We start from the raw sequence: 27142 nt of genomic DNA on the forward strand, positions 1-27142 counted from the left end.
TTCCGGGGTAGGCGTCGCCTCTGAGGCTTCACACACACCCCTTCCCTAAACAGGTGGCTTCTAGAGTTCCAGGAAGGACTGACTGTATTGGCAAAAGAAGACAACACAAAATTGTACCCCAAAGGTTTTAATCATTGCTATACACCCCCCACCCCGCGCATCCACTAAAGGGAAGGGGTTGAGAAGTCAGTTAATCACAGGGAGCTTGGACTTGGTGGTCGTCGTCGTGCTGGCAGATGGGGACCTCTCCATAAGGCCTTTTCTAGAATCTGCCTCTGGAGAGGCCTGCGCGGAAACCCCAGGAGCAGTAGCATCCTCCCTGTTGGAGACAGACAACACTTTTACTGCGGACAAACCCAGCCTTCAGGGGATGGCTATGGTCCAACCCAGTTTAAATTTTTCTGGTGCACGAAAATCATCTGTGGAATTTATTAAAATAAAGATTCCAGAAGCCAGGTGTGATAGCACACTCCTGTAATCCAGCATTTTGGAGGCTGAGGCAGGAGGATCATTGGGAGTTTTAGATCAGCCTGGGCTACAAAATGAGCCCAAGGCCAGCCTGCACTGCATAGTGAGACCCTGTCTCAAAAAGACTAAATAAAGATTCCAGGCCCCATATCACACACACCAAACACACGATTTTTTTTTTTTTTTTTTTTTAAATCCTAAAATGCTGCTCTGGGGGCTAGGGACATAGCTCAGCGGCATAAGCACCTGCCTAACAAGCGCAAAGTCGTGAGTTAAATTCCCCGTACCCAAGGGGGGGAAAGTCTAAGATAAAATGTTGTTCTGATCCCTGTTCAGCACCCCAAGTCTTGCTGCTTCAACACATAACAGAAGCATCTTTGGCCTCCTTTCCTGATGGCTCCACACAACACTCAAATTCAACTGAGTGGTCAGAACAAATACAATTCCTCCAACTCCTTCCAAAGGGAAACCATACTATGAAAACACCTAAAAGATTGAGAAAGTAGCTTGGCATGGTAGTGCATTCCTGGAATCTAAGTCCTTGGAAGCTGAGACAAAGGGATAGGGTGCAAATCTGAGGCAAGCCTGGACTCCATATCAAGACTCTGTCTCAAAAAATAATTAAAAAGTTGAGAAAGTAAATATTTTAAGTATGAGGCGGGTCAGTGTAGTCCTACAAGCTGAGCTACCCCTGTCCCAGGCCCCCTATTCTGTGCAGCTTACACATTCAATAGGTTATGCTGCCCCTGCCACCACCAAAAGCTACACAGTGCTCCTTACCCCTACCAGGGAGAGGCTGACAGCATCTACTCTGAACCCAAGCCTCCGCCTCCCTCTAGCCCTCCTGCTCACCGAAGGTCGCTGCCCCCATAGGTCTCCTTGGGCGTCTTCTTCCTGTCTTTCTGGAACCTGATCAGGCAGAACACAGTGACTGACAGCAGCAACACACCCAGAAGCACCCCAATCAGCGTCCCGGCCACTCGGCCCTCAGAGGAACCTAAGGATACACAGGACTTTTAGAGCGGGCCCACCCCCAAACAATGTCACACAGCCTCCCCAAGCCCAGACCTCCAGCCTGGCCTCTGCCCAACATCCCCTACCTGTCACAGAGAGGGTCAGCTCACAGGATGCTGTGCCCATTTGGTTGGTGGCCACACATTGGTAGGTGCCCGAGGAGGTCAGGGAGAGATTGGTGAGAATGAGCTGCCCAGACACTTCATCTAGAGGACAAAGAGGACGTGTGCCACGGTGCACTCAGCACACAGTGAGCGCGTAGTTCATCCTTGAAGCAGTCCTGCCAGAGGAGGCCTCACCTCAGTTGATTGGTGGGAAACCTGGCTCAGAGAAAGCAACTTACCCACGATGATCCAGAGAGTAATTCCACAGCCACTGCCACGTCTGTTTTCTTTCTGCTCCGCGTCACTGCCTTTTTAGGATTTGGGGAACCCCACACACGAAGGCCATAGAATTGGGGTAGTATGCTTACTAGCTGGGGTGAGATTCCTTATTGGGGGTTAAAAACTTTATTGCTAAAAAACTCCTCTGGAGTGATCCTGAGCCAACTCAGGTGTTTCTACAGACTCTGACATTTGCTTGAGAGGGCAGAGCACGTATCAGGAAGTAATCCAAGGAGAAGGGTCTGGATTGATGCAAGGATTTCCTGGCCTAGGGCAACAGGGAGAGCCTGGGAACTGGACCCAGCAAAAAGAAACTAAGACGCTAAGGCTCCTAGGAAATGACTCCTCCAGAGAAACCGGCAAGATGACTCAACCCAGTCTATGGTTCTCTGCCTCAGTTTCTTCTTCAGGAAGTCTGGAAGTGATTCATAAATCTTAAGAAATTAAAAGGAATTCTCCAAAAGTAAGCAAGTACGAATCATAAGAATGTCCCCTGCTCTCTGTGATCTTTCAGGATATCAGGCATTACTTCAGAAATGTTCCCAGGGACTGGGCGTGGTGGTACATGTCTGTAATCTCAGCACTTGGGAGGCTGAGGCAGGAGGATTGCTGCAAGCTCAAGGCCAGCTAGACTACTGTACATACTGAGTTCAAGCCCAGTCTGAACTGCATAGCAAGATTTTGTCTCCAAAAGCAAAATGAAATTCTCTCAGGAACCCAGCCACAGACTGTACAGGAAGGCAAAAAGAGAACAATACAAAGAAGAAACGGGGAAAGCAGAGTGGCTTTTCTCACACTGCTGGTCACGGAACTTGAAATGTCAGTGTATATGGGCCACAGACTAGATTTGCCTAGGTCTCTTGGCCCCTCTTTATGATGCCTGGAGTCCTTACCTTGAACCATGCTGCCGGGAGGAGGCGTAGGGAAGGATCCCAGGCGAGCCCAGCTGTACACTGGCTTGGGAGCTCCTTGGGAAGAGCTGCACCTCAGTGCCACAGAGCCTCCCACCGACGTCGTCCCACTCTGACTGCAGGAGGGCCGACTGGGGGGCACTGAAAAACCCACAGAACTGTCTCAGGAATCCTCTGCCCTTGTATCCACTGAGCCCTTCAGTTTCCTGCTCAGACACCACTGCTAAACAGTGGTCCACCTCCCCAGGAAGTTATTTCCACTATTGGAAATTCTGATTGTTAGAAAACTCTTCCTCATATTGAGCCAAAATTGTGTTAATATGGTATCCACCCATCAGCTCTAGTTCCTGTGCTCTGAGCCCACAACAACAAATTAAAACCTCTGCTCCATATGACAAAGCCCTTTAGATATTTGCACATAGCGCACCACATGCCAAGTCTTGTTTTTTCTTCTTCTGATTGCCTACTTATGACCAGGCTCTGATTTAGGGTGAGATGTTGCTCAGTGATGGGGGCTTAGTTCCTTTGATGGCCACCTCCCTTCTCTGCCACTGAGGTTGGGAGTGACCGGAACCAAACTCAGCTACCAAAGGGAATTTCCTCCCTACTGCAGCTGGCGGGGCTGTGGCTCCATCCTCATATATGAGAAGGCTTCCTCTCTCAGGACCTAAAGGAAGAGGCATTCTGTAGAGCTGGAGTGTGATGGAGTGTGACCATCTGGATTAGAAGTCTTGGGAAGTGGCTTTTTTTTTTCTTTTTTTTTTTTTTTTTTTTTTGGTACCAGAGATTGAACTCACAGCCTTGCACTTGCCAGGCAGGCACTTATGCTGCTGAGCTAAATCCCTGGCCCCTGGCTATTTTTTTGTGAGGTCCCCAGTGCACTTGTACGCTTGGGTAGAGACCAAGACATGGAGATATTTAGCACGGCCAGAGCACACTTTCAGGCTAGTGGGTCCCCAGCCTGCCTTACCCAGAACAGTAAGGTTGATTAGTCCCAGACCATTAGTGTAGAAATCTGGCGGGTTGTTGACATTACAGAGATAGGTTCCAGTATCCGATGGGCGGACATCTACCAGTTTCAGGGTAGCCACCCCTCCTGTGGGTGGATTTTGGAGCAGGCTGGCCCGCTCTCCCTGAGAGCCAGTGGGATACAAGTGGCCATTGGTGAAGTACAGGATCTGAGAAAAGGCAGAAGACAGGCCTATGTCCCCCTTTCTGCTGGACATCAACTCTGCAGTCCTTCTGCTTGGAAGTACAAATGGGTCTGCTCACTTAGCCAGCTAGGACAGTTGACACCCTCTATCCTGAACCGTGAAGGAATAGCACAGTGCCACATTAAATGTGTTTAGTAACTGACACGGAAGCTTGAACATAAGGGAGGTGAGTGTAGGAATTATGGGAGAGGAAAGGATGATACAGGGCCACAGAGACCACAGCCCTGAGAAGACCTAGGAAGAGCCACTTGTTTCCTCCCAGCTGATCCCCAGATGCCACCCTACTCCCACCCAACTCACCCTGATCGAGCCCTCTATTCCTGGCCAACCCTCCCCCTGCACACAGTTACGCTCACGGGATGCGACGCAGAGATGGGCTTCCCGGGCTGCACAAAGCTCCACTCCAGGGCGAAGTTGCTTCCCACAGACGTGCTATAGCTGCAGACCAGCTCGGCAGTCTTGCCCACAGGCGTGCTCAGTGGCTCGGTGGGCACCTTCACTTCCACGGCCAGCCCCAGGGCTGAGGATGAAGAGGGAGGTCCGGGCTCCAATCCGGGTGAGCTGGAAGCTCTGACCCTCACCCCAGCATGTAGACCAGAGGCTGAGAGCTCTCTCCCCACAGCACTGCCTCTTCCCCTCCATCTAATAACTCCATCTCCAAGCCTGAGGTTTCGGGAAGGAGGGAGGGCCCCCCAGCCCAGCTGAGATTTGGTGGGTAAAAGGGCCCAAACCGGGCCAGGTATGAGGATGCATTGGCAAGAAAAGGAAACAACACTCCTGTTTGGACAGAGAGGCCCAACTTGCCCAGCCCAATTGTCTGCCTCCCTCCTCTGCCCTCACAGCCTCCAAGGCCCCTTCTCACCCACATCCTTTTCTAGCTTTTCACAGCCACCACCTGGGGCCCTGCTCCTCAAGGGAGCTCCAGCCCACTGGGGGGAACTGAGCAAACGCTGAGGACTCAGGGAAAGAGGTCTCCCCCTCCAGCTCTGACACAGGCCACGCAGCCTCTGCTTACCATTCAGGCACAGGAAACCCAGCAGGGTCCTGCAGAAGAAAGGCCCAAGGAGCCACGCCATGGCCACCTAGCTCAGCGTGGTGTTGGCCTGTGTGGGTATCTGAGTCTGAGAAAGCCAAGGGAGTGCCCCAAGGGCAGCCTCCAGTGTGCTGGGCAGGAGTGAGCCTGGCTATCTCAGAGCAAACAAGGGGAGAGGCCAGCACTCTCAGGTAAGCAAATGCTCCTCCCTCCTCCAGGTCCACCGGAGTCACTCTGACCTGGCTTCCTTCTCACTTCCTCCTTTTTCCAGTGTCTAAAACTGTCAGGCCCTGGGGAAAAGCTGGTCTTGGGGTGAGCACACTGAAGGCAAAGACCCAGAACTGGAGCTCCACAAGGAAAGTGTCTTTGGAGAAAAATTCTGATACCAAGGGAAACGACTCCATCATCTTTTCTCAGGGTGAAGGTACTTTCTGGCACTTTCAGAAATCCGCTCCTTTCCAAGCCTCTTACCTTCTGAGATAGAAGTCTCCATGGAGACTACACCACTCCCTATCCCCAGAGGTAGCCCACTTGATGGGCAGAGAATCTTGAGACCTAGAGACCTCTCAGCCTCGGCAAGAAAGGGTATGGTGGTATTCAGTCATAAACCTACGCACATCCTCTGCCCATCCCGCCCTGGGGTACCAAGAGGGAATGCAGTATAGCTGCCCAGGGGTGGGGGGGTGTTTGTCTCCTCTCACCTGCCCTGGAGACAAGAGGAGATGAAGTTCCTTAACACCCCGCAGGAAGCACTAAAGCTCCAGCAGCAAGTGAGCAGCCAGTTTCCTGCCCCTCCTCTGCAGACTGTTATGGCCTGGCCTAGCCTCAGGCCCTGAGCACTGAGGCAGAGCCCCCATGGGTTCACTTGATATCTTCCTGAAGCTCAACCTCTAGGAATCCTCAACTAGAAAGGGGTATTTGATTCTTATTCCATACAAACACAATGTATTTTTATTGAAATGTGCAAAATAAAAACAAATACACATTTGGAGTTAGTTTTAAAAATGTCTTTCCTATCCTCTGCCCCAACCCCCCAACCAGCCCGGCAGGATGTTAATGCAAGGAGCTGGAGTGGCAGTGAGGGTTAGATAGGGGTGGGGTGCAGATCCTAGAAGGCTGAGGTGCTCATTGACTGACAGTCTTCTCCAGGGCCCTTGGAGGTCAGCCAATCTCAGCAGGATTCAGCTGGCTTCATAAGGAGGAATGGAGACCCCAACCCAAACCAGGTTCGATTCCTCTTCTCCTGTGACCTTCTGGACATCTGGGGCTTACTGAGAGGCGAGGTGAGAAGGTGGGAGGAGTGTGGTGACCCTCCCAGGGTGCAGTCTGTGCTCTAGGTAGATGAGACACCAGATGCCCGGGGCCTGAGCCATCACACCAGGTACCCATCCTGAGTCTGAGAAGGTAACATCACATTCACTGCACCCATGCGCCTCAGAGCAGAGTGAGAAAGCCCCCCGGGGCTGAGGGACACTGGCTGAGGGTTAGTCCCATTTGTCTCGGGTAGTCTGGGTGAGGGCAGAGCCTGAGTGGAGGTGCCAGGCACAGGGGTCAGTGTGCCAGGCTTAGGAGGGGCATGAGACAGCCGGAGGGCTCGTGCTGAGGTGACGGAGGAAAGAGTTCCATTCTTGGAGAGCGTGTCTGAGGCCTTGGACCAGGTCAGGGTCCGTGGGGCAGTGGCGTCTTCCCTAGTCATCAGAGAAGTAACAAGGGGTCAGAAGAAGGGAAAAGAAGGGGAGAGTTTCCTCATACTTGGTTACACTCTGCCTCCATTACACACTTCAACGTTTCTCTTCCTCTCCCTTAAAATCTGCCCCGAGAGCCAGCCATGGTGGTACAAGCTTGTAATTCTAGCACCCAGGAGGCTGAGGTAGGAGTACCATTGCAAATTCCAGGCTAGCCTGGGACACAAGGCGAGTTCAAGGACAGCCTGAACTATATAGTGAAACCCTGACTCAAAAAGACCAAAAAAAAAAAAAAAAAAAAAATCTGCCCATCAAAAAGTTACTCTGTCCTGAGATCCACGCCATGTTGGAACTTAGGGCGCTGGGAAACCAAGCAACCAGCTCACCTCCCTGGTAAGTAGCTGTGGCACAGGCAAGCTGCAGCCACCCCAGGGGGCTGTGATCAGAGGGGTAGGGGCACCCAAAAAGTCCTGTGATCAGAGGGGTAGGGGCACCCAACGTCTCCTGATCCGTGCCATGTTGGAACTTAGGCTGCTAGGAAACCAAGCAACCAGCTTGCCTTCCTGGTATACAGCCTTGAGTCTACTGGTACACGGGCCGAAAATCAAACATCCCATCCTGCTCCCTGTTAGCAAATGGGAGCCAGAGATCTGAGCAGCTATTGGGAGGCTGACGATATACAAATAGCAAATAAGGGGTATCTCCTTCTACCTTCTCTTTGAAGGTAAATATTGTTATCACTGTTGTGCTTTGTTCTGATTAATTGTATTGCTATATTCAATATTGTTTTGATACGTTCTATAATGTTCTGTATTCCATTTGATTTTGCTATACCTGATTGAAAGAACAACTATTGTGAAGATAACGTGATGTACTATGGTACCTATTACTGTTATCCTAGTAACCTGCTGGGAAGTTCTGTACCAATTTCACTGCACTGTCTCAATTTGCTTTGCTCCATCTTGTTCTGTTGTACTTTACTACCTTCAAAATAATAAAAAATTAAAAGAAAAAGAAAAAAAGCTATTCTGTTTACTGTCCACCCTTCCATTAGACAGAAGCTGCCCACATTCCCAGAATCTGTGATGGGAGTTGGGATCCCTCATCTCAGCAGAAAGCAGGAGCACTCACTTGATATCATTGGATACATCCTCTAGGAGCTTGCTTTGGTGTTGGCGCTCGTACAAGAGGATCAGGCCGACCAGCAGCACCAATCCGACCAGAGTGCCCACAACTGCTCCGGCAATCATGGCAGCTCTTGACCCTAAAAAAAGTCCTGTGATCAGAGGGGTAGGGGCACCCAGCTGTTGTAGGCTCCTCTCCAACCCCACTTCCCCACTGCCACCATTCACTCTCACTTCTCCATGAAAAGGGGAGACTGTCAAGCAGAAAATAGAAGCTGCTGCCCAAACATTCACACGAAACTCTGATCAGGGCAAGCTACCTATTGTGTCACAAGAGGCCCTGACCACCTGCCACGCCACCCCCACCACTGAGCACGCTTCTCAAGACCACACTTGCCCCTCACTAACCTGTGATTACACTCAGGGTCACATTGCAGTGGGCGCTGCCCACTATATTTTGGGCAGTGCAGAGATAGATGCCAGACATGGAAGTGGAAAGGTTGGTGAGCTTTAAAGACCCACGGATGTTATCTGTGGATACAATTTAGCCATCAGTCCGGGGACCTGCTTTCCCTTGTTGGAGATTAAAAAAAAACAATCCTTCCCTTCTTCTGGAATATCCTCTTTCACTGTCTGGGAGTCACCACTTCTCTGTTCCCTGTGGGAGGGGAAGGGTATGTGGCCTCTGTTTCCAGTTGCAGCTAGCTGAATACCCCTCTCCACTTGGGTTTTATTATCAAAATGGCCAATGAAGCTGGGGTGTAGCTCAGTGATACAGTACATTCTTAGCCATGTGCAAGGCCCTGGATCCAATTCCTAGAACCCCCACCCCCCAAAAAATCCTTCAACAACAACAAAAAAAGCAAGCAAACAAAAACAGTAAATGAAAAGTAGGTACAAAAGACAAAAACTCTATAATACACCCACCAAGTAAATCCAAAAGTTGCTACCATTTCGCTATTGCTTATTTCATTTCTCTAACACTTAAAAGCAATACTGTGATGTGCTGCTTCAAAAAAGTAAGAACATTACCCCACACATCCACAATACCATTGCTATACCTAAGAAAGACTCCAAAATCTTAGGTATCCTCCAAAATCTTAGGTGTCCTCCAAAATCACCCAACTCTTCATATTAAAAATGTCCCAGTTGTCGCTAAAAGAGTCTTTAGAGCTGGTGTGTTCAAATCATGGATATCAATAACCCGTTTTACAAAGTTAGTGAGTGGCGTGGTTAGACCTGGACACAGGCAGCCCAGCTAACCCTAACCCCTTTAATTAACAAGAGCCTGTGCCAGTGCCTGCACCTGTCGCCACCTCCCTGTCCCTCCTCTTCCTCCTCCCCAGCCTTTCCAGCAACACCTCCCTTTCCAGCACAGGCCCTCGGTGCCACTCTCTCACCCCTTCTCCAGGCACAGTCTCAGTGTCTCCAAAAATTCCCTCACCTAAAACGGGTGCAAAGAAAACCTGGGCCACTGGGGACAGCCGCTCCCACTGGTAGTGAGCCAAAGGGTCGCTCCTTGGGGACTGGCAGCTCAGGGTCACGTTGGCCCCCACCTGGGGCACACCCAGGAGACTGCAGGATGGAGTTGCTGGAGGCACTGGGGAAGGGAAGACAGTTAAAGCACATACCTGGGAGACCCCCAGACACCCCCTGTGTCACTGGCTGTCCTGCCCCCAGCCTTGCCCCTGGGGAGAGAGACCTGCTGAACTCCTGTGGGGTGGGCGGGGCGGGGCGGGCCTGGCAGTGTGCACTTCTCACTCACCCAGCACGCTGAGTTCCATAGTTTTGCTGTCATGGCCCCTGTCTTGCACATTCACAGAGCAGCTGTAGGAGCCAGAGTCTTTCTCCTGGAGGCCCTGCAGCCTCAGGGACACATTCCGAGAGGGCATGGAGTAGACCAGGGATACTCCAGGGTTGCCTGACACAGAGCCGTTGATGTAGGCCAACACCTGGCGGGGTCAGGACACCTCCTTGTCACTGTCTCCATACTTGGCCTTCTTCATGCAACTCTCAGGGTTCACACCTCTCCCCAGCTACCCTCCCCTGTGCCAAGGTATTGTTCCCCTAAGGACCATCACTTACTTCCCACTGAGGTTGTTTAGAAGGGTGCATAATAGAAAAAGGAGGAAGTAAGGGAATTTAAAATTGCAGAATAGATCTGGGTTTTGTAGAGTTTGAAATTTATACAACTGGAAGGGTTCTCTTTAATGAAGATAGAAACATCCTTTAAAAAAGAGCAAATGACTTTATTGAATACACTTTACAGGACATTGGAAGGAGTCTGTACAAGTGAGGGGCTCTGAAAACTGCTCCACGGCTTCTGGTGAACCAGCCTGGAGCACTCAGGAAGGGAAAGAGGTGTGACGCATGGGAGGCAATGCCTCACCCTCTCCAGGTGCAAAGGGGCAAGGTGACAAGTGATGACCATTCCTGAAAGTAGCCTGTACTTGTAGCTGAAGCACAGAGGATGTGAGCAAGGAAACACATCCGGCTTTTGAAAGTCATGTTACAGGCTGTCAGCCCCCCACTCCTCAATTCCCCAGCCCCTTCTCCACCACAGCCATGTCAGTGTCTCTTTGCTTTTAAGTGTTTTTTGCCTCCTCATGCACATTGGGGAATTGAACCCGTGGCTTCCATGCTAAGCTACATCCCCAGTCCTGTTTTTATCTTTTGAGACAGGGTCTTGCTAAATTCCTAGGCTGGGCTTGAACTTGTGGTCCTCCAGGCTCAGCCTCAGCTGGAAATACAGGGAGGCACCATCACCCAGCTCTTTTATTTTATTTTATTTTTGTACCAGGGATCAAACTCACAATTTCACGCTTGCCAGGGAGGCACTTGTGTAGTTGAGCTAAACTCCTAGCCTCCACCCCAGCTCTTTTAATAGTGTTTTGTGCGCTGGGGGCACAAATTGGGAAAATTAGGGGAAAGAGAGGTCTTTGAGGGAAGCCTTCAAGATGAGCAGGCTGACCCTGATACTGCGAGCACACCTGCTGTTCCCTGCACTTTCTTCTTGGTGCCCGTGGCCTCCAGCCATCCCTCCCACACTTGCCAGCTCCTCCCTACATCCCGGGTCCACTCTGTGACCACCACTACCCGGGATACTTTTCCCCTGCCCTTACCTGCTTTAGACCTTTCTTCTCTTTTTTTTCCAGGAACCACATCACAAGAGGCACTTCCCACGGCCGGCCCTCAGGCTTCTCTCCTTCCAGAGTGTACCAGGCCGGGAGCACTATGTCTCTTCCCTCTACCGCCTGCAGTTTGGTAAGGCCGGCAGGCATGTGCACCTTCACATTGGCCCCGGAGAGGACTGCTGGAGACAGAGCAAGCCGTGAGCTCCCCCACAGGGCTCAGCCCAGATACTGGGGCATCGAGGGGTGCCCAGGGGCGGCTGACCCACAGTCCTGCTTCCCATCGCCCACTCATGGGTTTCTAGTGAGGGGAGGAACACACCTCTGGGTATTTATTCATATCCAAAAGCAAATATTCTGAACAGCCAGAAGAGGGGGCAGATTTCCATCCGGGAGGGGAAGAGAACAGGAGAAAGGGCAGATCCACTACTTTTGATCCATACCTCACGCTGCACACTTGCTCCCCCCCTCCTTTCCGTGGGCAAAAAGCAAGGGCACCGGTGGCAGTGGTAGGAGCCTCCAGAGTTCTCAGCTGGATGGGCACAGCGGGCTGGGAAACCGGGTTGCTCTGGGTTACTCTGGATTACTCTTTAACTCTGCGGCTCTTTCTGAACAACGGGTTGTACAGAGGCAAGAGGCTGCCCAGCAAGCGAGGCTAGCAAGCTGACTACGGTGGCCTGGACTTCCTAGGAAAGTGCAAGGTTGGAACCCAGAAAGTTTTTTGTTTTTTGTTTTTTTTTTAAATCGGTACCAGGGATTGAACTCAGGACTGCCTGCTTGCAAGGCAGGCGCTTATGCCGCTGAGCTAAATCCCCAGCCCCTGAACCCAGAAAGTTTTGGGGGGTCCGGGTGATCTGGGTGGGTCGCAGGGAATTACAGAAGAGGCGAAAGCCAGTCTTTTTTTGGGTGAGGGAGCGGGAAGTACCAAGGATCAAACTCACAATCTTGCCTTTGCTAGGCAGGCACCTGTGCCACTGAGCTATATCCCCGACCCCGCAAAAGCCAGGCTTATGAGCAGAAGAAAGCTTCCTCTGTGGATGCGCGGCGCCCTGGAGATGAGTTCAGGTGTTCGTTGTGTGGCTAACGCTTGGGACGCTCAACTTGTGCTCTTCGGAGAGGAAATGGAGTGGCCAAATGTAAGCTCTCTGGGGAGAGAGACTTGGGGCTAGCACCTGGCCGAGTCTCAAGAAGCTGGTGACCTCGTCCTGGACCCCACGCTCCCGCAGCCGCGAAGAGCGGCCCCAGGCGGGAGACGCGGTCCTGCAGGTGAGAGGCCAGGCCACAGCCGTGGACTCAGCCCTCGCAGAGGCGCACTGAAGGCCTCCGAGGCCGGGAGCGTGCGGCCAGGATGCGTGCCACCCCCACCGCCTTCCCGCTGCTGCGCCTTTCTGCAGAAGCCCGCCCTATTCCTTACACGTCGAAGCACCCCCTTTCACTTCCTGGCAGGAAACTTGTGCCCGCTGATAAGGCAGGAGACAATGAAAGGGGGGCCGCTAGACCGGAGGCCCTACAGCCAAAAACAATCCGCCCTCAAGGAGCTCGACGCCCCTTGGGGACCTAGCCAGTGGCCAGTCTGCTAAAGTGGGACACACCGGGAGCCTTGGGGCTCTGCCTAGCTCACTCCCAGGCCAGAAAAGATTCTGGGCGGGGAAAGCACCTGCATCCGCCACAGGAGCCTCAGGGACTAACTCCAGGTCCCCATTTACGATTGCACTTTGCAAAGCGCAGCAGGGAGGTGGTTTAAGTGCACAGTGAGGTACACCCGGAGTCCCAGCAAATGCTCCCGGTCCTGCACTCTCCGTCGGAGAACTGAGAGCCAGAGTCTGCCCCACCCTCGCTCCTGGGTGTCTGCTGGGACAGAAGACCAGGTCTCTACTTTACGTCCCTTCCCCCACCCGGCATCTTGGGTGCCATTAGGAGAGGAGTGGGTCCCAGTGCCTTCACAAGAAGCACAAGAGCTTCTTGTGGACACAAGAGCCCAAGAAGCGACCATTCTGGCTCACTGAGACCAGAGTTAGGAACAGGGAAGGCCTGAAAAGGGCCTGCTCCCCAGGGCGACTATTTTTAGTCTCCCTCTTCTCTGAGAAACTCCCCCTGCAGGCTTCTCACGCCCCAGGGGCATGAGGCTGCGCAGCCTGGGCAGAGCAGGAGGGCCCTGAGGAGTCAGGACAAGCAAGCCGGCTGCGAGCCGGGTGCCTGTGCCCTGTGGGGGGATTTAACACTCAAACCTTCGGGCAGGACAGCAGCTGGGCAACCTCCAGGGCAGCCAGTGGGAACAAGTAAGTCTGGACCCTCAGTATACAAGCTGAGGCTTGGGAGCCCGGGTTGCCATGAGCTGCAAGTGATGACCAGACAAGCATGGACTTTCCTTCTTGCTTGGAGACCCACCATCAGGGAGAGGGATGGGGACTTGGGGTGGACTGCAGAAGGGAGAGCAGCTGAGGATGAAGTTAGGAAAGCAGAGGTGGAAGGCTGATGGGTCCCGGTTGGGATCTGTCACATCTAGAAGCAATAAGCTGTCTGGCTCTGCAGTGGCTGGGGGCTGCTCATGAGACCCACGGGGGAATCCTAGTTCTTCATGCCCGACACCACTGGTGCCCAGGCCAGACCAGAGCAGACATGGACAGGAGCTGGTAGATACCACCATTTGGGCTGAATTTAACTCTATATCCTCCTTCCTATCCCCACTTAACCTATCTTCCTCCAGGCTGAGAAAGAAATGAGTTAAAGCTGAGGTCCCCAAACCTAGACTGGGACACCTGAAAGGGAACAGCAGAACAGCCTGGAAGGCAGCCAGCGAGTAGTGTAGAGGGCTTTGTTCTTATGGGGTCCTTTTTTCTCCAGATGTGGTATTGGGCCACCTCAGCTCCCAGGGAGGCCAGGTGCCCCTGGGGCTTTCAACGCTCATCAAGCACTGGCTCTGAGAGGTTCCCTTCTTCTCTTTCTATCCCCTCTTCCCTATTCCCCTTGTCCCTGTAAGTCAGGGAATCCAGGAGGTGGTGGACCTGGAAGCAAGGGGGTATCCCAACTCTGTTCCTCTCAGCCTTTGAACCCTTCCCCCATTTCCTGTGTCCAAACGGCCTCCCGGTCATGCTTTGGGGACACCTCCCATTATTTCCAGGGCAGGAAGCAGGAGGGGGCAAGCGGGAGGAACTGGGCTTGGGAACTGACATGAAGCTCGAGGATCAAGCCCGAAGGCCAAGGCATTCTCCTGGGATCTTGGCATCAAGCTGTGTGGGTCGGGGCACAGACGGGGCTGGAGTTAAGTCCTTAAGCTCTTTAGTCAGTGTCTCATCTATGCCCCGGCTCATCCAGCTCTGCTGAGGGGCGGGGAGTAGGGGAGGGATGACTCCTGTAACTTTCACCAGAGGTGGCCGGGTCTACCTGGAGATGCCCTTGGGAGTGGAGGAGAGGGGTGGAGGGGTGGAGCGGGAACGGTTCCTGCCTCTCATCCCACTTATCCGGGTCTTGCCTGGAGATGCCCTCACTCCAGCAGAATAGAAGCTGTCCCCGCTACAGTGCGAGACAAATGAGCCCCAGCCAGGGATGCCCAGGAGAGCGGGGGTGGGGAGTGCTGCAGACGCGTCCAAACCAGTTTCTCTTCAGTGCCCAGGGTCCCCTCGGGGCCACACGGACCCATCCTGCATCCCGAATCCCCTCCAGGTCCCGGGTTTGACTCACCGAGAACACTGAGCCCCAGGAATAAAACCAGCGGCCCGTTGGTGGCAGGGGGTGCGGGCCGGGCAGTCATGACCCTCCCTGGTCCGAGCGCAGTCAGGGCTGTAGGTCCCGGCCACAGCGTCCGGCAGGTGCGGAGGCTGCGCGACCGTCGGCCACTGACCGTCACTAGGGCGGCTCCCGTCCAGCCCGCGGCCGGCGCGGGGGGCGGGGTGGGGACACCGCGGGGGCGGGCCGTGCGCAGGGCGGAGAGGCCGGGCGAGCGGGACCGCCGCGGGCCGGGGTGGGGTGGGGTGGGGGTGGGAGCGGACCCCGCAGCGCCCGCAGCCCAGGCCCGCCGCCGCCTCCCCCGGGCAGGCTGCAGGCTAGCGGGGGGTAAGTGGCGGTGCCCCGGAGCCGGCCGGGGGCAGCAGGAGAGGGGCGGGCCTGAACTCACACACGCCCGACGGGAGGCGCCCGCACCCCGCCACTGTGAACTTGGGGCTCCAAGCTTGGGGGATCTGCGTCTGCAGATAGCCAGGGCGGCCTCCTGAAGGACAGGGAGCCAAGCCCCGCACCAGGGCACCAGGTCCGCAGTGTGGGAGCGCGGCGGCGGAAGAAGCCGGCTCGCCGCCCCAGCGCGGGTCCCCGAGGGCGCCACGCGGAGTGGGGTGGGGGTGCGGGTGGGGGCGGGGGCCGGGAAGACCGCGGCGCACTGCGGGTCTTCACGAAACCCCAGAAACCCAGACCCGAGGGTTCCTCCGGCCTGGTGTCTCACACCCTGAGCTGGGAAGAGGGGCCCCCGCGCCAAGAGCTGCTGAGCGGGAAACTGAGGCAAGCAGTCCAGTTCCCAGCTCCTCAGCCTGGAACAAACTGCTGTAGGCCTTACACTGACCGGGGAGGAGGGAGGCTGCGGGAAGGTGCATAGCCCAAAATTTTCTGTTTCTCCTTTATCCCTGGCGTCTTCACTGCCTCCCATCCCCACCGTGAACAGCTCGGGCCCGCTCTGATCCTTTAATTCCCTGGACCGGATCTTGTTCGCTGTGAATTTAATTTAACCGCCCCCCTTCTCCACTCGCTGCTACTTGGTCAAAAGGCACCTCTGCGCCCTCTGCCGGTCGGGGCTCCCTCTCCTAAGGGCACGCTCCTCTTCTCCCTACCAACAGCAGCTGCCGCAGCACCGCCACCAAAGCCTCAAACCTTAGTTTGAAGCGGTGCTTACCATGGAGCAAAGGCCAGCTAGGACAGAAAACATGAACACAAATTCCTAGGGCTGCCCGCTCGCTCTAGGGGAACAGCCCAGAATTGTCTGGGAATAAAAGCCAGGCCTCCTGGATTCTCTATACCCGTGTATGCGGTTGTGTTTTTGACACTGAAAATGTCCCTTGTGGTTATGTTTTCTGCACAACGCACTATAGACCCTCTGGGCTTCTCAGCTGCTCTTTCCTAGTGTGACCTGCCTGGCTCCTCTTCAAATACTTGCCATGCAGTGGCTCTGAGAAATGCCTATGCAAACACTGGACTGCACATGACAGCCCTGGAATCCAATACTAGGTAGCTCAGTGGCCGCAAAGGCAACAGTGGGTAACTTGGAGCCTGGTACCCTTTTGCGGGAAGCTACCCAACTGTGGGCTGTCAAGATTAGGGAGGGGGGTCTGGGGATTTAGCTCAGCGGCATAAGCGCCTGCCTTGGAAGCAGGCAGTAGTGAGTTCGATCCCCGGTAACAATAAAAAGGAAAAAGACCAAAAAAAAAAAAAAATTAGGGAGGGGGCAGGTTATTATTTTTTTTTTTTTCTCCTGTCCTACTCACATTTCTCTTGCCTTCCGTCTGCATTTCAAAGACCCTCTTCTGTCGTTTCAAGACCAGGGTTGTCACCCCAAATTAACTACACCTTCCAAGAAAGGCAATGCAAAATGCTGATTGTAACCCCGGAATGCAGCAGCATCTGGTCACACAAGTATGCTCATCCCTGTTAAGTGCTTACATAAAGTATAGGATCAACGTTCACTCCCTGTAGCTAACTTTCCCCTCAGAATTCCCCTCAACCTGCCACATGGGAAGTAAAGCCACTAGTGAGGACCTGCAGCAGTCTCTTCAGGACCTTTACCCCATCATGGAATCCTCCAGCATCTCTTATTCCATCCACTTCTTTTTTCAGAGCCTGAGGGAATCAAGCAGTGGAAGTGGACACGACATCTTCATTGTTCTCTCAAGTCTGGGCCAAGATGCATTTTGGGGTGAACACTGCTCTCTACCCTGCAGTGAAGGAATGTTAGCACACATTATCCTCACATGCCCTGGGAACTGCTTAGACAGGTCGTGTGTGAGAACTAAGTTCTTAGTTCATGTTCTTTCAATCACACTTCCCCTCAGATCATCAAAAATGTCCTCCTACAGCTTCTTAAATGTGAACACTGTTAAGCCTCATGTGATCATAGGTGAGGCTTTGGGAGGTGACTGATCATGGATGTATACTGCTCATCAGTGGACCAGTTCTCTGGTGTGTTTATAGCTAAACATGGTACTGGGAGGTGAAGCCTGATTTGGCAGGGGGGGTCACTGAGGGAATGGCTGGGAACCGTATGCTTCTCCCATGATCCCTCTCTGCTTCTTGCCTGAAATGCCATGAGCCTGTCATACTACCTTGCCTTGCAGCCAGCTGACTATAGACTGAAACCTCTACAAATCATGAGCTAAAATAAACCTTTTTAACTTTCATGTGTTGGGGATTGTGTCTCAGTGAACCAAGATGGACTTTGGTGCAGAAGAAATGTGGCCACTGCTATGATGCTGCCTCACTATATGGTTCAGAAACCTTTGGAACTGCTTGTGAGAATTTAGCCAAGTTTGGAGAAGCAGCCCTAGAATGCTGTGAGCTGAGCTAGATGGGAGACTCTGGTCAGAGCTCAGAAGACGGAATGTTGACTGCAATACTGCAGGAAGGCCTCCCTTCACAGTTACACTCCAGGCCACGTGTTACACTCTGGCTGAAAATTTCTCTGCATTGTGCTCAAATCCTGAGACTCTGGGGAAGACTTAGATTTAGGGTGACAAACTAATCTGGTCGAGGAATTTCAAGCCAGCCAAACATTCAGGCTGTAGCTTGAGTATTCTCAAGAACTTCTAGTCAGCTGTACATTGAGCAAGAGCAAATAGCTTTTGAGTTTGGCCAGAAAGGAAAGTCTAGTAAAGATGGGTCTGCAACTACTCTGGGGAGGGGAAAGGAGGCAAGAAAAAAAGCCCTTACGTACTTTTAGGTACTCTGGAATAGGACAACAGGAAAAATATCTTAAGGAAATGAGGAAAATCTTAAGGAATATCTTAAATATATCTTAAGGAAAAGTCTCTAATCTTCCTAGGCTCAGGATTGCAAAATGAGACTTTGCTTTGAGAACAGCCCAGAGCACCATGCTCCAGAATGGCAGCAGCCTATGGAATGGAAATTGAGTCCTGGGATTCCTTTCGCTGGGCTTAGCCATCCAGGCACTCAGAGGCCTCTACTACCACCAGCCAAGATGCAAAAGGGCTCAGCTACTATCCCAGCTAGCATCAGACTTGGTATTACGTATGTGGTACTGTTTTCAGGCACATGCAGAACCTAAGTGTTTATGGGGTCTGGGAGGCTACAACCCAGATTTCAGAAGACTTGGGAGGCCAGACAGTGTGCCCGAGAGAACGGTGTGTGAAGCTGTGTGAAGCCGAAAGTGCAGTGCAGACCCCAGAAGGCTGGAGAAGCCAGGAATGTGGCTCATCTAAGGAATGCTGCAAGCAGTGAACAGAGCCAGACAGAGAGAAGCCATGAGGGATCTAACCACTCATAGCCACAGGGTGGGGCCATCCAGGCCCTTTGGAGTTCATGTTTCGCTACAGTTTGCCCCAGGTGCTGGTCATGGAACTACAGGATTTAATGTGTGCCCTGCGTTTTGGGCTTTTGTCCCATTGCTTTCTAGCCCTCTTCTTTTCCCTTTTGTAATGGGACTGTTTATCCTGTGCCACTGTATGTTCGAAGTGTTTTAACTTTTTCATTTTTACAGGGGCTCACAACTAAATTTGCCTTAAATCTGTAGAGACTTTTGACTTGGGTTTTTCAGCAATGCTAAAATTATTAGGCCTCTAGCAACTCTCAGAGATGGACTAAGTACATTCTGCATAAAGGGATGGGCATAAATTCTTTTGGAGACCAGGGGCAGAATGTTATACCTTTTATCCAGATGTCCTTTTAAAGTCCCATGTGCTTAGGTGTGGGGTTTGGGGAGGTGACTCAATCACAGGTGCATAATACCCATCAGTGGATCAGTTCACTGATCTGTTTTTTTTTTTTTTTTTTTTTTTTTTTTTTGTCTTTTTCTTTTTTATCGGTACCGGGGATCGAACTCACAACTGCCTACTTGTGAGGCAGGCGCTTATGCCGCAGAGCTAAATCCCCAGCCCCCTACTGATCTAGCCTGGTTGGGGGTGTGGGATGGGGGGGGGTCATTGGAAGCATGGACTAGAATGGCATATCGTATCTCCCTTGATCCCTGTCCCTCTGCTTCTTGTCTGCCATGCCACAAGCAAAGCTTCTCTTCCATGCCTCTCTTCTGCCTTGGAGCCAGCTGACTATGGACTGAAATCTGTATAAACCATGAACCAAAGTAAACCCCTCCACCTTTCATTTGTGGGTGCTGAGTGTCTCAGTGACAAAAAAGTAACTAGGACCAATAAGGTGTCTCTGCCCCAACACTGAATTAGTTATGAGGCTCATTTAAGGTCTTCAAAGCCCATTTCGTGTTTTTAGCAATTCTTAGTTATCTGACAAACTGCTGTTGTTTCTAGGCTGTTCTGACTGAAGTGATTGGATACTTAGAATCAGTAAGCTTTTCCAGCAAGCCTCCAACTGCCAGGACATGGCTCTGTCTTTTTTTTTTTTTTTTTTTTTTGTCTTTTTCCTTTTTATCAGTACCGGGGATCGAACTCACGACTGCCTGCTTGCAAAGCAGGCGCTTATGCCGCTGAGCTAAACCCCCAGCCCCCTATGGCTCTGTCTTTTTCTTCCGCTGATCAAAGCATGTCAAGCCAGTGGGATAATCTCATACTGGATCTGGTCTTTGCCACCTTTTCCATGCAGGTCATGGTAGTCTAGCCATGCCCCACTATTCTCAGTAGCATTAACAAGCCTCAAACATCCTCACTAGATGCTCCCAAAATGTTCTACTTCAGCTAAGTAAACAGCAGCAATAGGAAATGGGACGGAGAGAAAAAATGCATGAACTAGTAATGTAGCTCGGACTGGCCAGTGGCAGAGTCTGGGGGATGTTATGTAGTACTCCTAATAATAATGCTTCTCCTACAGCACTTAGCTTTGAATACTGTGAGATTACAGCTACAAGATGGTCAACACACTCAGCATCTAGGAATTTCAAATCTAAGAGAGCAAATTCATGAGCTTCCTAAGGCTCCTGTCTACAAGTTGTGCCCAGGGTAACAGGTGCTACACTCACACACGCTCGGGATAAAAATATTCTCCTAGAACTAGCACCTATTTTTAGCAGCTTGCAGCAAAAAACTGCCAATGCTACAAGCCCAGACTCAAATAACATAAATCACAGCCATCCTATTCATGGCAAGCTCTCTAGTCATTAGAAAAAATAAATGTCAAGAGGCCAAGATATGAAAATGAGAAAACCACTCGTCTGAGATCATGCAGGTTGTGAGTAAAATTGTTTTTAACAATGTAAAATTTTATCTCCAATAGTACTGAGAAACCAAGAGAATTACAGCTCTTACCTGCATCTGCAGCCTGCTTAGAGTAGAGCAACTGAGATGTTGAGGAATCATTAAAGATAAATACTTGATCTAACAAGTTCCTACCATGAAGCCAGAGGCCCTTGTCTAGTGTACTAGCAAGATGTTCTTATCAAGCACAGTGGTGGCTGACCCATTAAAAGTTCTGAAAGATCTAACCCTAACAGCTACCTTTCTAGTGGACTGATACTTCTGATTTCCTTTCCTATGCATCACTTCTTAAAATTCTTTTTTAAATGGATGCTCACTCCCTCTCTTAGACACAGCAAGACTACATCAGTTTCCCACTTGTACTCCTTGCCCCTGATTACTGAATATAACAATAAGGAATAACGGCCTTATAAATGTAAGCTCCTAGGGTTGGAAGGAATAGCTTAGTCATTTTTCTTTTTTTTGTTTTTTTAGTTTTTGATACCAGGGATCAAACTCACGACTTCCTGCTTGCAAGGCAGGCACTTATGCCACTGAGCTAAATCCCCAGCCCCAGCTTAGTCATTTTTAAAAAAGAAATATAAAATGAGAGGGTCAACGATCTTTGGTACTCCAACAAGAAATAAGGACACTGGTCCCAAGGGTGCAGGAGAAAGTAAGGTGGCCCTGCTGCTTCCACTACCATTCACGGCAGTGAAGCCAGAACTCTCTGCAGAAAGCTAACTACTAGCACACCACGAGGCCAGGAATTACTTTAATTTTTTTTTTTAAAAAAAGTTTAAATGGTAACACAACCATAAAGTTGGTACATCACAGAAACAAAGATCTTTGCAGGCAACACTGATTGGAAATAGCAAAACACTTGGTTGGTGAAAAAATGAAACTCTATATACAATAGTAGCTAAAAGGTGATATTGAAAAACAGTCTTATTTACTGTGACTCAAGATTTAACTTGCCGTTATCTATTGCTTATTTATTCAGCATTGTAAATAATACTTATATAGAGACATAGAGATGTGTAAAAATGAAATGTTGTGAAAAAAATACAATTTTTCAATTTCATATGAAACTCAAAGTATAAGTTTTGTCCAATATGGAATGTACCTACATTTGTTTAATTAGGGCTCTAAAATCCGTTTAAAAATTGTTTTTTAAAAAAGAAACAACTGACCCACCATGCAAGTTGTTACGTATCTTGCTTGCTCAAAGTGAGCATTTTCTGGTGAAGTCAGTTTTTTCTGCACAAAGTGTACTGTGACTCCTTAGAGGTGTACTGGCCCAGTTGTGGAGAGAGTCCCCACAAAGAATCTGACGGCAGCATCTGAATGAGGAAGGGTCTGGGTAATGGAAAGTGAGAGGGAGGTAAGAGCCCAAATCCTTATGAAGGATGACACTCAGTTGTTAAATTTTAAGGGGTATCCAATGGCTTTTTCCAGGCACTCAACTAAAGAGCCTGCAGAAAGAAAATCCCTCTCTACTTCTACAAATTTGATATAGATAGATTTGGGGGAAACTCCTGGATCCACAATACAGTTCTGAGACAAAAACCCATTAATACCGACCCAATCTTTGCTGAAGGTTTTGGTATTTGCCTGGAAATGTAAAAACAGGCACTGCTGCAGAGTCCTGACCTCAGCAATTCCGAGGTAGCAATAGGTAATTCGGGAGGGTTCTACTTCCACCTGTAGTGAGGCTTGTGCTGACAGGGTTTCCAAGTCAACCCTGCCCTCTTTTCCTGGGTCCACAGATTGTTGCTCCACGTGGGGTGACAGGGGCCTCTGAATACATTCTTCATAACCAATGGCATAAAGGCCCGGGCTTTTAGGAATGCCTCCTGGCAATAAATACTGAACAACATTCCCACCAGTTGGTTTGGAGTGGGCAATGGGTATCCAGTCAATTTCCATGTGCAACTCCAGGCATCTAGCTTCACTAATAGTGATCTCCAAAAATTTGTAGTAAACATTTTTCCAGTTCATTTTTTGCACTCGGGTCATAATGATCCGACCTTCAGGCTTCTCGGAGTTGAAGTATTCCCGAAGTCGCTTGCCGAGGGGCACCTGGGAGCTGATCTCAGCATAATGGTAACGGATATCCTCTTTCCAACGGGTATTGTAACCGATTCCAAAAATGGCCAGTTTATTAGAAAGATGGAGCCTTGAAAAATCTGTCCAGCTCTGAAACAGTTCCCATTTCAACTGTACTGACTCCAAAATCTGTACGATATTCTGCATGATGTCTCGCTTCCTAGAAAGAAAAATGAACATCAAATTCCTCAGGTACCTAGAATAGCACTGTCTAAGAGAATGTTCTATGATGACGATACCAATGTTCTCTATGCTGTTCAGTACGGTAGCCAACGGAATTTAAACTGTGGTTAGTATCAGTGAGGTATTAAATGTCTAATTGCAGTATGTTTAACTTAAAAATCACATTTAAATAGCCACATGAAGCAAATAGTTTCCATTCTAGATCAGTACTCTATTACAAATATAAAAATACTACGAGGTTTCTAGGAACTAATTATAAACTGCATTCTATCACTTCTACAATCTTGCTACATCAAGTTTAATATATATTAATATATGAGACTCTAAAGTTTCAGAAGTTCAAGCTTTTTTCCTTTGTGCTACTGGAAACTGGACCCAGGCTTTATACATGCTACACTGAGGTACATCCCTAGTTGGCTTCAAATTTGAGTTTTCTCTGCCTCAACTTCCTGAGTACCTGAGATTACAGGTAAATGCCACCACGCACAATAATGAGTTTTTTTTTTTTAACTGAAAAAAGGTAAAACAGAACTTCATAACAAAATTATAGGAGAATAATACTTAGTACACTGCATATTGTCTTCAAAGTAGTTACTCAGAATATAAGATATGGGCATAAAAAATTCTCCAATCAATATTAGCATGAACCTTCCTTAAAAATACAAATACTTTGGGTATCATCCTTGTACAGGAGCCGTGCTAATGCTCTGTATCATTCCAATTTTAGCATATGTGCTGCAGAAGTGAGCACAATCATGCATTTTTAAATTAACTGCCAAAATGCGGATGATGGCTTTTCTAAGTGTCAAAAGAAGGTGAAGGATGCTTTACACGGAAGAGCATCCAATGTCACTTAAAATAATTAACAAGCTAATTCTGAACATTCTGAAAAGTTCAATAATTTTGGTACATACACATATGCTGTAGGAAAACATACACATAACTATGATGAAATAACTTGATTAAAAAATGGTATTTTTATTGGTCTGAAATTCATCAGTATACTCAAATTTAAAAGCATAAGAATCTGAGAATTCAGATGAAAAAAGTCCACATTAGGCTTAAGTTTGTTTTGTTTTTTGGTATCAGGAATCAAACTCAGGACTTTGTATTTGCCAGGCAGACACAATGCCGCTAAGCTACACCCCTGGCCCTTAGGCTTAGGTTTTAAGAGAAAAAGAAGCAAGACAATGAACTGATACTATTCTAGAAAATCTCCACTTTTTTTTTTTTTTTTTTGTGGTACTAGAGATTGAACTCAAAACCTCATGCTTGCCAAGCAGGCACTTAAGCCACTGAGCTACATCCCCAGCCCCCTCCATCTTTTTTTAAACTTTTTTTTGAGACAAGGTATTTCTATGTATTCCAGACTGGCCTGGACCCCACAGTGTAACCCAGGCTAACCTCTAACTTGCAGTAATCCTCCTGCCTTAGTCTCGTGAATGCTGGGATTATAGGCATATACCACTATGTGGGACTTAAAAAACCCTTAATAAAGAAAGGGAAAAGTATAGAAATGATCTCAAGTGATTTATATAGTCAACAGAATAAGATACATAATTTTACAAAAATAAAAATTAAAAAATGATGTATAATTTGAAAACTAGTATTTCATGTATTTTATACCATGTATGAATGTTAGTTATAAGTTTGTTTCTCAAGAATGGCAAAACTATGATAATGCAATTTGTTAAATATTAATTTGGAACCAAACTATCACACTCCACATCAATCATAGTTCTAACACACAAAACACCCAACTGTCACATTCATTCACATTCACAAAGGCAAAAAAGTAGGCCTGCTCACAGCTTGCTGGGAAGGCTCTGAGGAGGCCAGATCTCAGGCATCCCTACTACTCTCATATCCTCCAGGGAAAGAGCTTCTGGAAGGTTCTCCACAGGCATTTTATCTATCTACTCCCCCCCCCCCCGGCTGTCTTTGTGAGAGGATGACAAAGAGCTAGTATTTTGTTATCAGTTGCTTCTTTAGCCTAAAACTGCCCTAGGTTTACCCTTTGTACTTTCTCTTGAAAGCTGCTCAACGTGGGTGTCTATGTAAAATACTGCATTCCAGGGAACTGTACCTCTAGTCAGGGGAAACAAAGGCACTGGATGACTTTTCTATTTGATGGTGGTGTTTGTGAAGCAGTTACAAAATTACTCTCTGTGTGGGTCGGCACCTTAAAGGAAAATTCTTCTGTACCTACCATCCTTCCCAGGCTCTTTTGCGATGGTTTATCAACCTCAAGGAGAACACCAGCAAGCTGGGAAGGAGCAGAGATTTGTGTGTTTGCCCACTGATGTATCTCAGTGCCTAACACACAACAGGTACCTGATAAATATACACTGCATAGATAAGCACATTAGGTGACTGCTCTTGGGGGATGAAGATGTTATATTTTACTCTAGGTAATGTCAGCTGGTTCAATTAATTCCATGTGTACCTAAGCAGGGAAAAAAATTCACTGTCCCAAGAAGTTATTCAGCACCATCACAGCCGTACGTCACTAGTGTTCTAGCCAGACTGCAAAACTCACTTCCAATGAAATGACTGCAATGGGAAATAGATGAACGATCAAAAAGCTCTTCAGAACTCACTTCATGAGTTAAAACCTGGGGAAGGAGCAGCACAGGCCAGAGACTTCTCCAGAGCCTGTTAGTTTCCTCCCCGGAGACCTGAGCCTTATGCTGCTCTAGGTGCAAGTTAAGCGGGCATCGTGACAACCAGGCTCACGGATTTAATAGCTCCTGATTACTATTTCCTGCTTTCCCAAGTTCCAGTTACCAGCCAAGTTTGAGTGGCTTCCAGGCTGGTGACACCAGCTCTGTGAAGTGTGAGTTCAAACCTAGTTATATCACTGGGCCTGTCCTGCAGGTCCCAAGTGGCTGTTACAGAGAGAGGGGACATTTTAGTGACAGAGCCAGTAGTGTTTTTGAGAATGGGAGTTTGAATTTATGAACTTGTAGTAATTCATTTTTAAAAAGTTTCCTTTCCTTTGGTGGACCCTGATGTCACAATTTACAAAGTAACCACTTCCCAAAAAGAGATGGCCTTTTAAAACTTACTGATCTGCATCATAAACTCTTTTTGAGGATAATGGCTTCAATTTTGGGAAGCAATTGATGCCTGAATGGCACACCCTCTCTTCAATGAGAATCTGACAACACAAGGAAATTTTGATTCCAAAGATACTCTGAAGAAAGGAGGTTTTAAAAGGGGTGACGGTGGTAGTGGTGGTTTGTGAATAAAAACTATTTGTTATTTATCATAGTCCTTTTTATCTCACCTTTTGCTTTTTTCTTCACTATCTCTCAAGCATTAAGCCCTCATGGGTGGAATGAAAGACAAATTGCTCTCCTAATTTTAACTTTTTTTTTTTTTTGGTACCAGGGATCAAACTTAAAACTTTGTACTTGCCAGACAGGCACTGTGCTGCTGAGCTGTATCCTTTTGCTCTTAACTTTTAAGGTGTTTTCTTCAATAGATTTAATCAAGACCTTGATGTTACTAAAGGCACTGTAAATGTAACAGTTGGTACTAAACTCTGAAGAAGAACATCACTTAAGGTCAATGGAGGACTCTTATGCCTGGGCTTTTAAAATCCTTCCTCCAGTAACTTTTCTTTCCTGAAGCATAAATTGATCATCTAAGAGCTTGTTGTTTGACTCCCAAATTGTAATACTTATAAGGAATTTAAATGGCCCTGCTAGCATTTCATGTAGCCCCAAGTAAGCTCAAGTCCCTGTGACTCATCTTTGCACCTTATATAAAAATCCAGATACTCACATTCACACATGGGCAAACACCTCTGACATGCTTAACTTTTATGTGTACATTTAGTTCTTGTTGCATGTAAAATTTCCAATAGCTCATGTCACTGCTGGAAAATTTAAGCTAAGAAGTCAAGAAAGAACAAACATGCTGGATGTGGTGGTACATGCCTGGAACGTCAGCACTCAGGAGGCAGAGACTGAAGGACTGCTGCAAGGCCAGCCTGAGCTACAACGCAAGACACTCAAAAAAGCAAAATACACAAATAGGAAAGGGGGGAGAACAGACAGACATGCTTCCTCGCGGGACAGCTGGAACTCTCCAGCAACTGAGGCATGTCTAGCTACTGTCTGATCCTAACAGTCAGACACATTTTGTAGAAAGGTGAAGCTACTTACTGTGCTTCTTCAGAAGACTCCTGTTTAATTTTTAATGTTCTCTTTGTGACAGGTATTTCATCTGAAAAGCAAAGAATTTGGAACAGATTATATTTTTCTAAGTGGTAGTGCACATTTATGTAAATAGTTGTATTTACTGTTCATTCCATACTTTCCTTTATCAGGCTTTCATGCTGGTGCCTGGTATTATTTAATATCAAATTATAAATGTAACTTCTAATGGTATAATGGTATGTGTACATTTATATGCAAGATCAGAAACCAGCTCTACAAGTACAAAATTCCTCAAGGTCACCAGTGGATTTCTAGCTAGCAGCTTAAAGCTTAACTTCACTGAAAACATGATTTTAAAAGAACAAGAT

At 48.8% G+C, this 27142-nt stretch overlaps 3 protein-coding genes, 1 long non-coding RNA gene and 1 pseudogene across 12 annotated transcripts in view; 1 reads left to right on the forward strand and 4 right to left on the reverse strand.

Annotated features, from left to right (window-relative positions):
• Window positions 1-111: 111 nt before the first annotated feature.
• Vsig2 (V-set and immunoglobulin domain containing 2) lies at window positions 112-5795 on the reverse strand. Of its 2 annotated transcripts, none has more exons than XM_013155562.3 (7): window positions 5006-5795; window positions 4347-4510; window positions 3747-3954; window positions 2759-2917; window positions 1569-1688; window positions 1321-1377; window positions 112-319 (listed from the first exon to the last, which is right to left on the reverse strand). In XM_013155562.3, exons 1-7 carry the CDS (start codon window positions 5064-5066, stop codon window positions 195-197), a joined length of 894 nt encoding a protein of 297 aa, XP_013011016.1. In that variant the 5' UTR covers window positions 5067-5795; the 3' UTR covers window positions 112-194. The 2 variants fall into 2 exon arrangements, with proteins under 2 accessions (XP_013011016.1, XP_003472618.1); XM_003472570.5 differs by having other exon boundaries at window positions 1321-1465.
• Window positions 5796-5940: 145 nt separating this feature from the next.
• Window positions 5941-15614, reverse strand: Esam (endothelial cell adhesion molecule). 3 transcript variants are annotated; one of them, XM_063255989.1, is made up of 7 exons: window positions 14645-15614; window positions 10955-11142; window positions 9598-9784; window positions 9277-9432; window positions 8241-8363; window positions 7840-7984; window positions 5941-6711 (listed from the first exon to the last, which is right to left on the reverse strand). In XM_063255989.1, exons 1-7 carry the CDS (start codon window positions 15597-15599, stop codon window positions 6396-6398), a joined length of 2070 nt encoding a protein of 689 aa, XP_063112059.1. In that variant the 5' UTR covers window positions 15600-15614; the 3' UTR covers window positions 5941-6395. The 3 variants fall into 3 exon arrangements, with proteins under 3 accessions (XP_063112059.1, XP_013011013.2, XP_063112058.1); XM_013155559.3 differs by having other exon boundaries at window positions 7840-7972; window positions 10955-11145; XM_063255988.1 differs by having other exon boundaries at window positions 10955-11145.
• LOC134477634 (uncharacterized) lies at window positions 12318-17340 on the forward strand. Its single transcript, XR_010049712.1, has 2 exons — window positions 12318-13242; window positions 16781-17340. It is a non-coding gene; the product is annotated as an uncharacterized LOC134477634 (long non-coding RNA).
• Window positions 17341-21078: 3738 nt separating this feature from the next.
• Window positions 21079-27142, reverse strand: part of Msantd2 (Myb/SANT DNA binding domain containing 2) — a 34578-nt gene continuing 28514 nt past the window's right edge. For 4 of the 6 annotated variants that reach the window (XM_063255990.1, XM_063255991.1, XM_063255993.1 and 1 more), the window contains exons 3-4: window positions 26781-26841; window positions 21079-22585 (exon numbers count right to left, since the gene is read on the reverse strand). In XM_063255990.1, the coding sequence (XP_063112060.1) occupies window positions 21733-22585; window positions 26781-26841 (914 nt within the window). In that variant the 3' untranslated portion in view covers window positions 21079-21732. Of the gene's footprint in view, window positions 22586-26780; window positions 26842-27142 lie in introns of those variants that run through there. The other 2 variants (XR_010049711.1, XR_010049709.1) reach the window with 2 other exon arrangements.
• On the reverse strand, window positions 23264-23359 carry LOC111757693 (U6 spliceosomal RNA; annotated as a pseudogene).

The sequence above is a fragment of the Cavia porcellus genome, unplaced genomic scaffold (assembly GCF_034190915.1).
Source record: "Cavia porcellus strain 051 isolate PalLab524CR breed Dunkin Hartley unplaced genomic scaffold, mCavPor4.1 scaffold_9, whole genome shotgun sequence".
NCBI classification, from domain to species: Eukaryota; Metazoa; Chordata; class Mammalia; order Rodentia; family Caviidae; genus Cavia; species Cavia porcellus.

Coding starts and splice junctions, on each gene's coding strand:
- Vsig2 (XM_003472570.5), bottom strand. CDS start 5,066: ATGGCGTGGCTCCTTGGGCCTTTCTTCTGCAGGACCCTGCTGGGTTTC. Junction 3,955..4,346: donor CCATCTCTGCGTCGCATCCC/GTGAGCGTAACT, acceptor GCCTTTTCTCAG/ATCCTGTACTTCACCAATGG. Junction 1,689..2,758: donor TCCCGGCAGCATGGTTCAAG/GTAAGGACTCCA, acceptor TTTGTCCTCTAG/ATGAAGTGTCTGGGCAGCTC.
- Esam (XM_063255988.1), bottom strand. CDS start 15,599: ATGGGAGGCAGTGAAGACGCCAGGGATAAAGGAGAAACAGAAAATTTT. Junction 9,785..10,954: donor AGAAGAAAGGTCTAAAGCAG/GTAAGGGCAGGG, acceptor TGACCCCGCCAG/GTGTTGGCCTACATCAACGG. Junction 6,712..7,839: donor GATGTATCCAATGATATCAA/GTGAGTGCTCCT, acceptor TCTGATGACTAG/GGAAGACGCCACTGCCCCAC.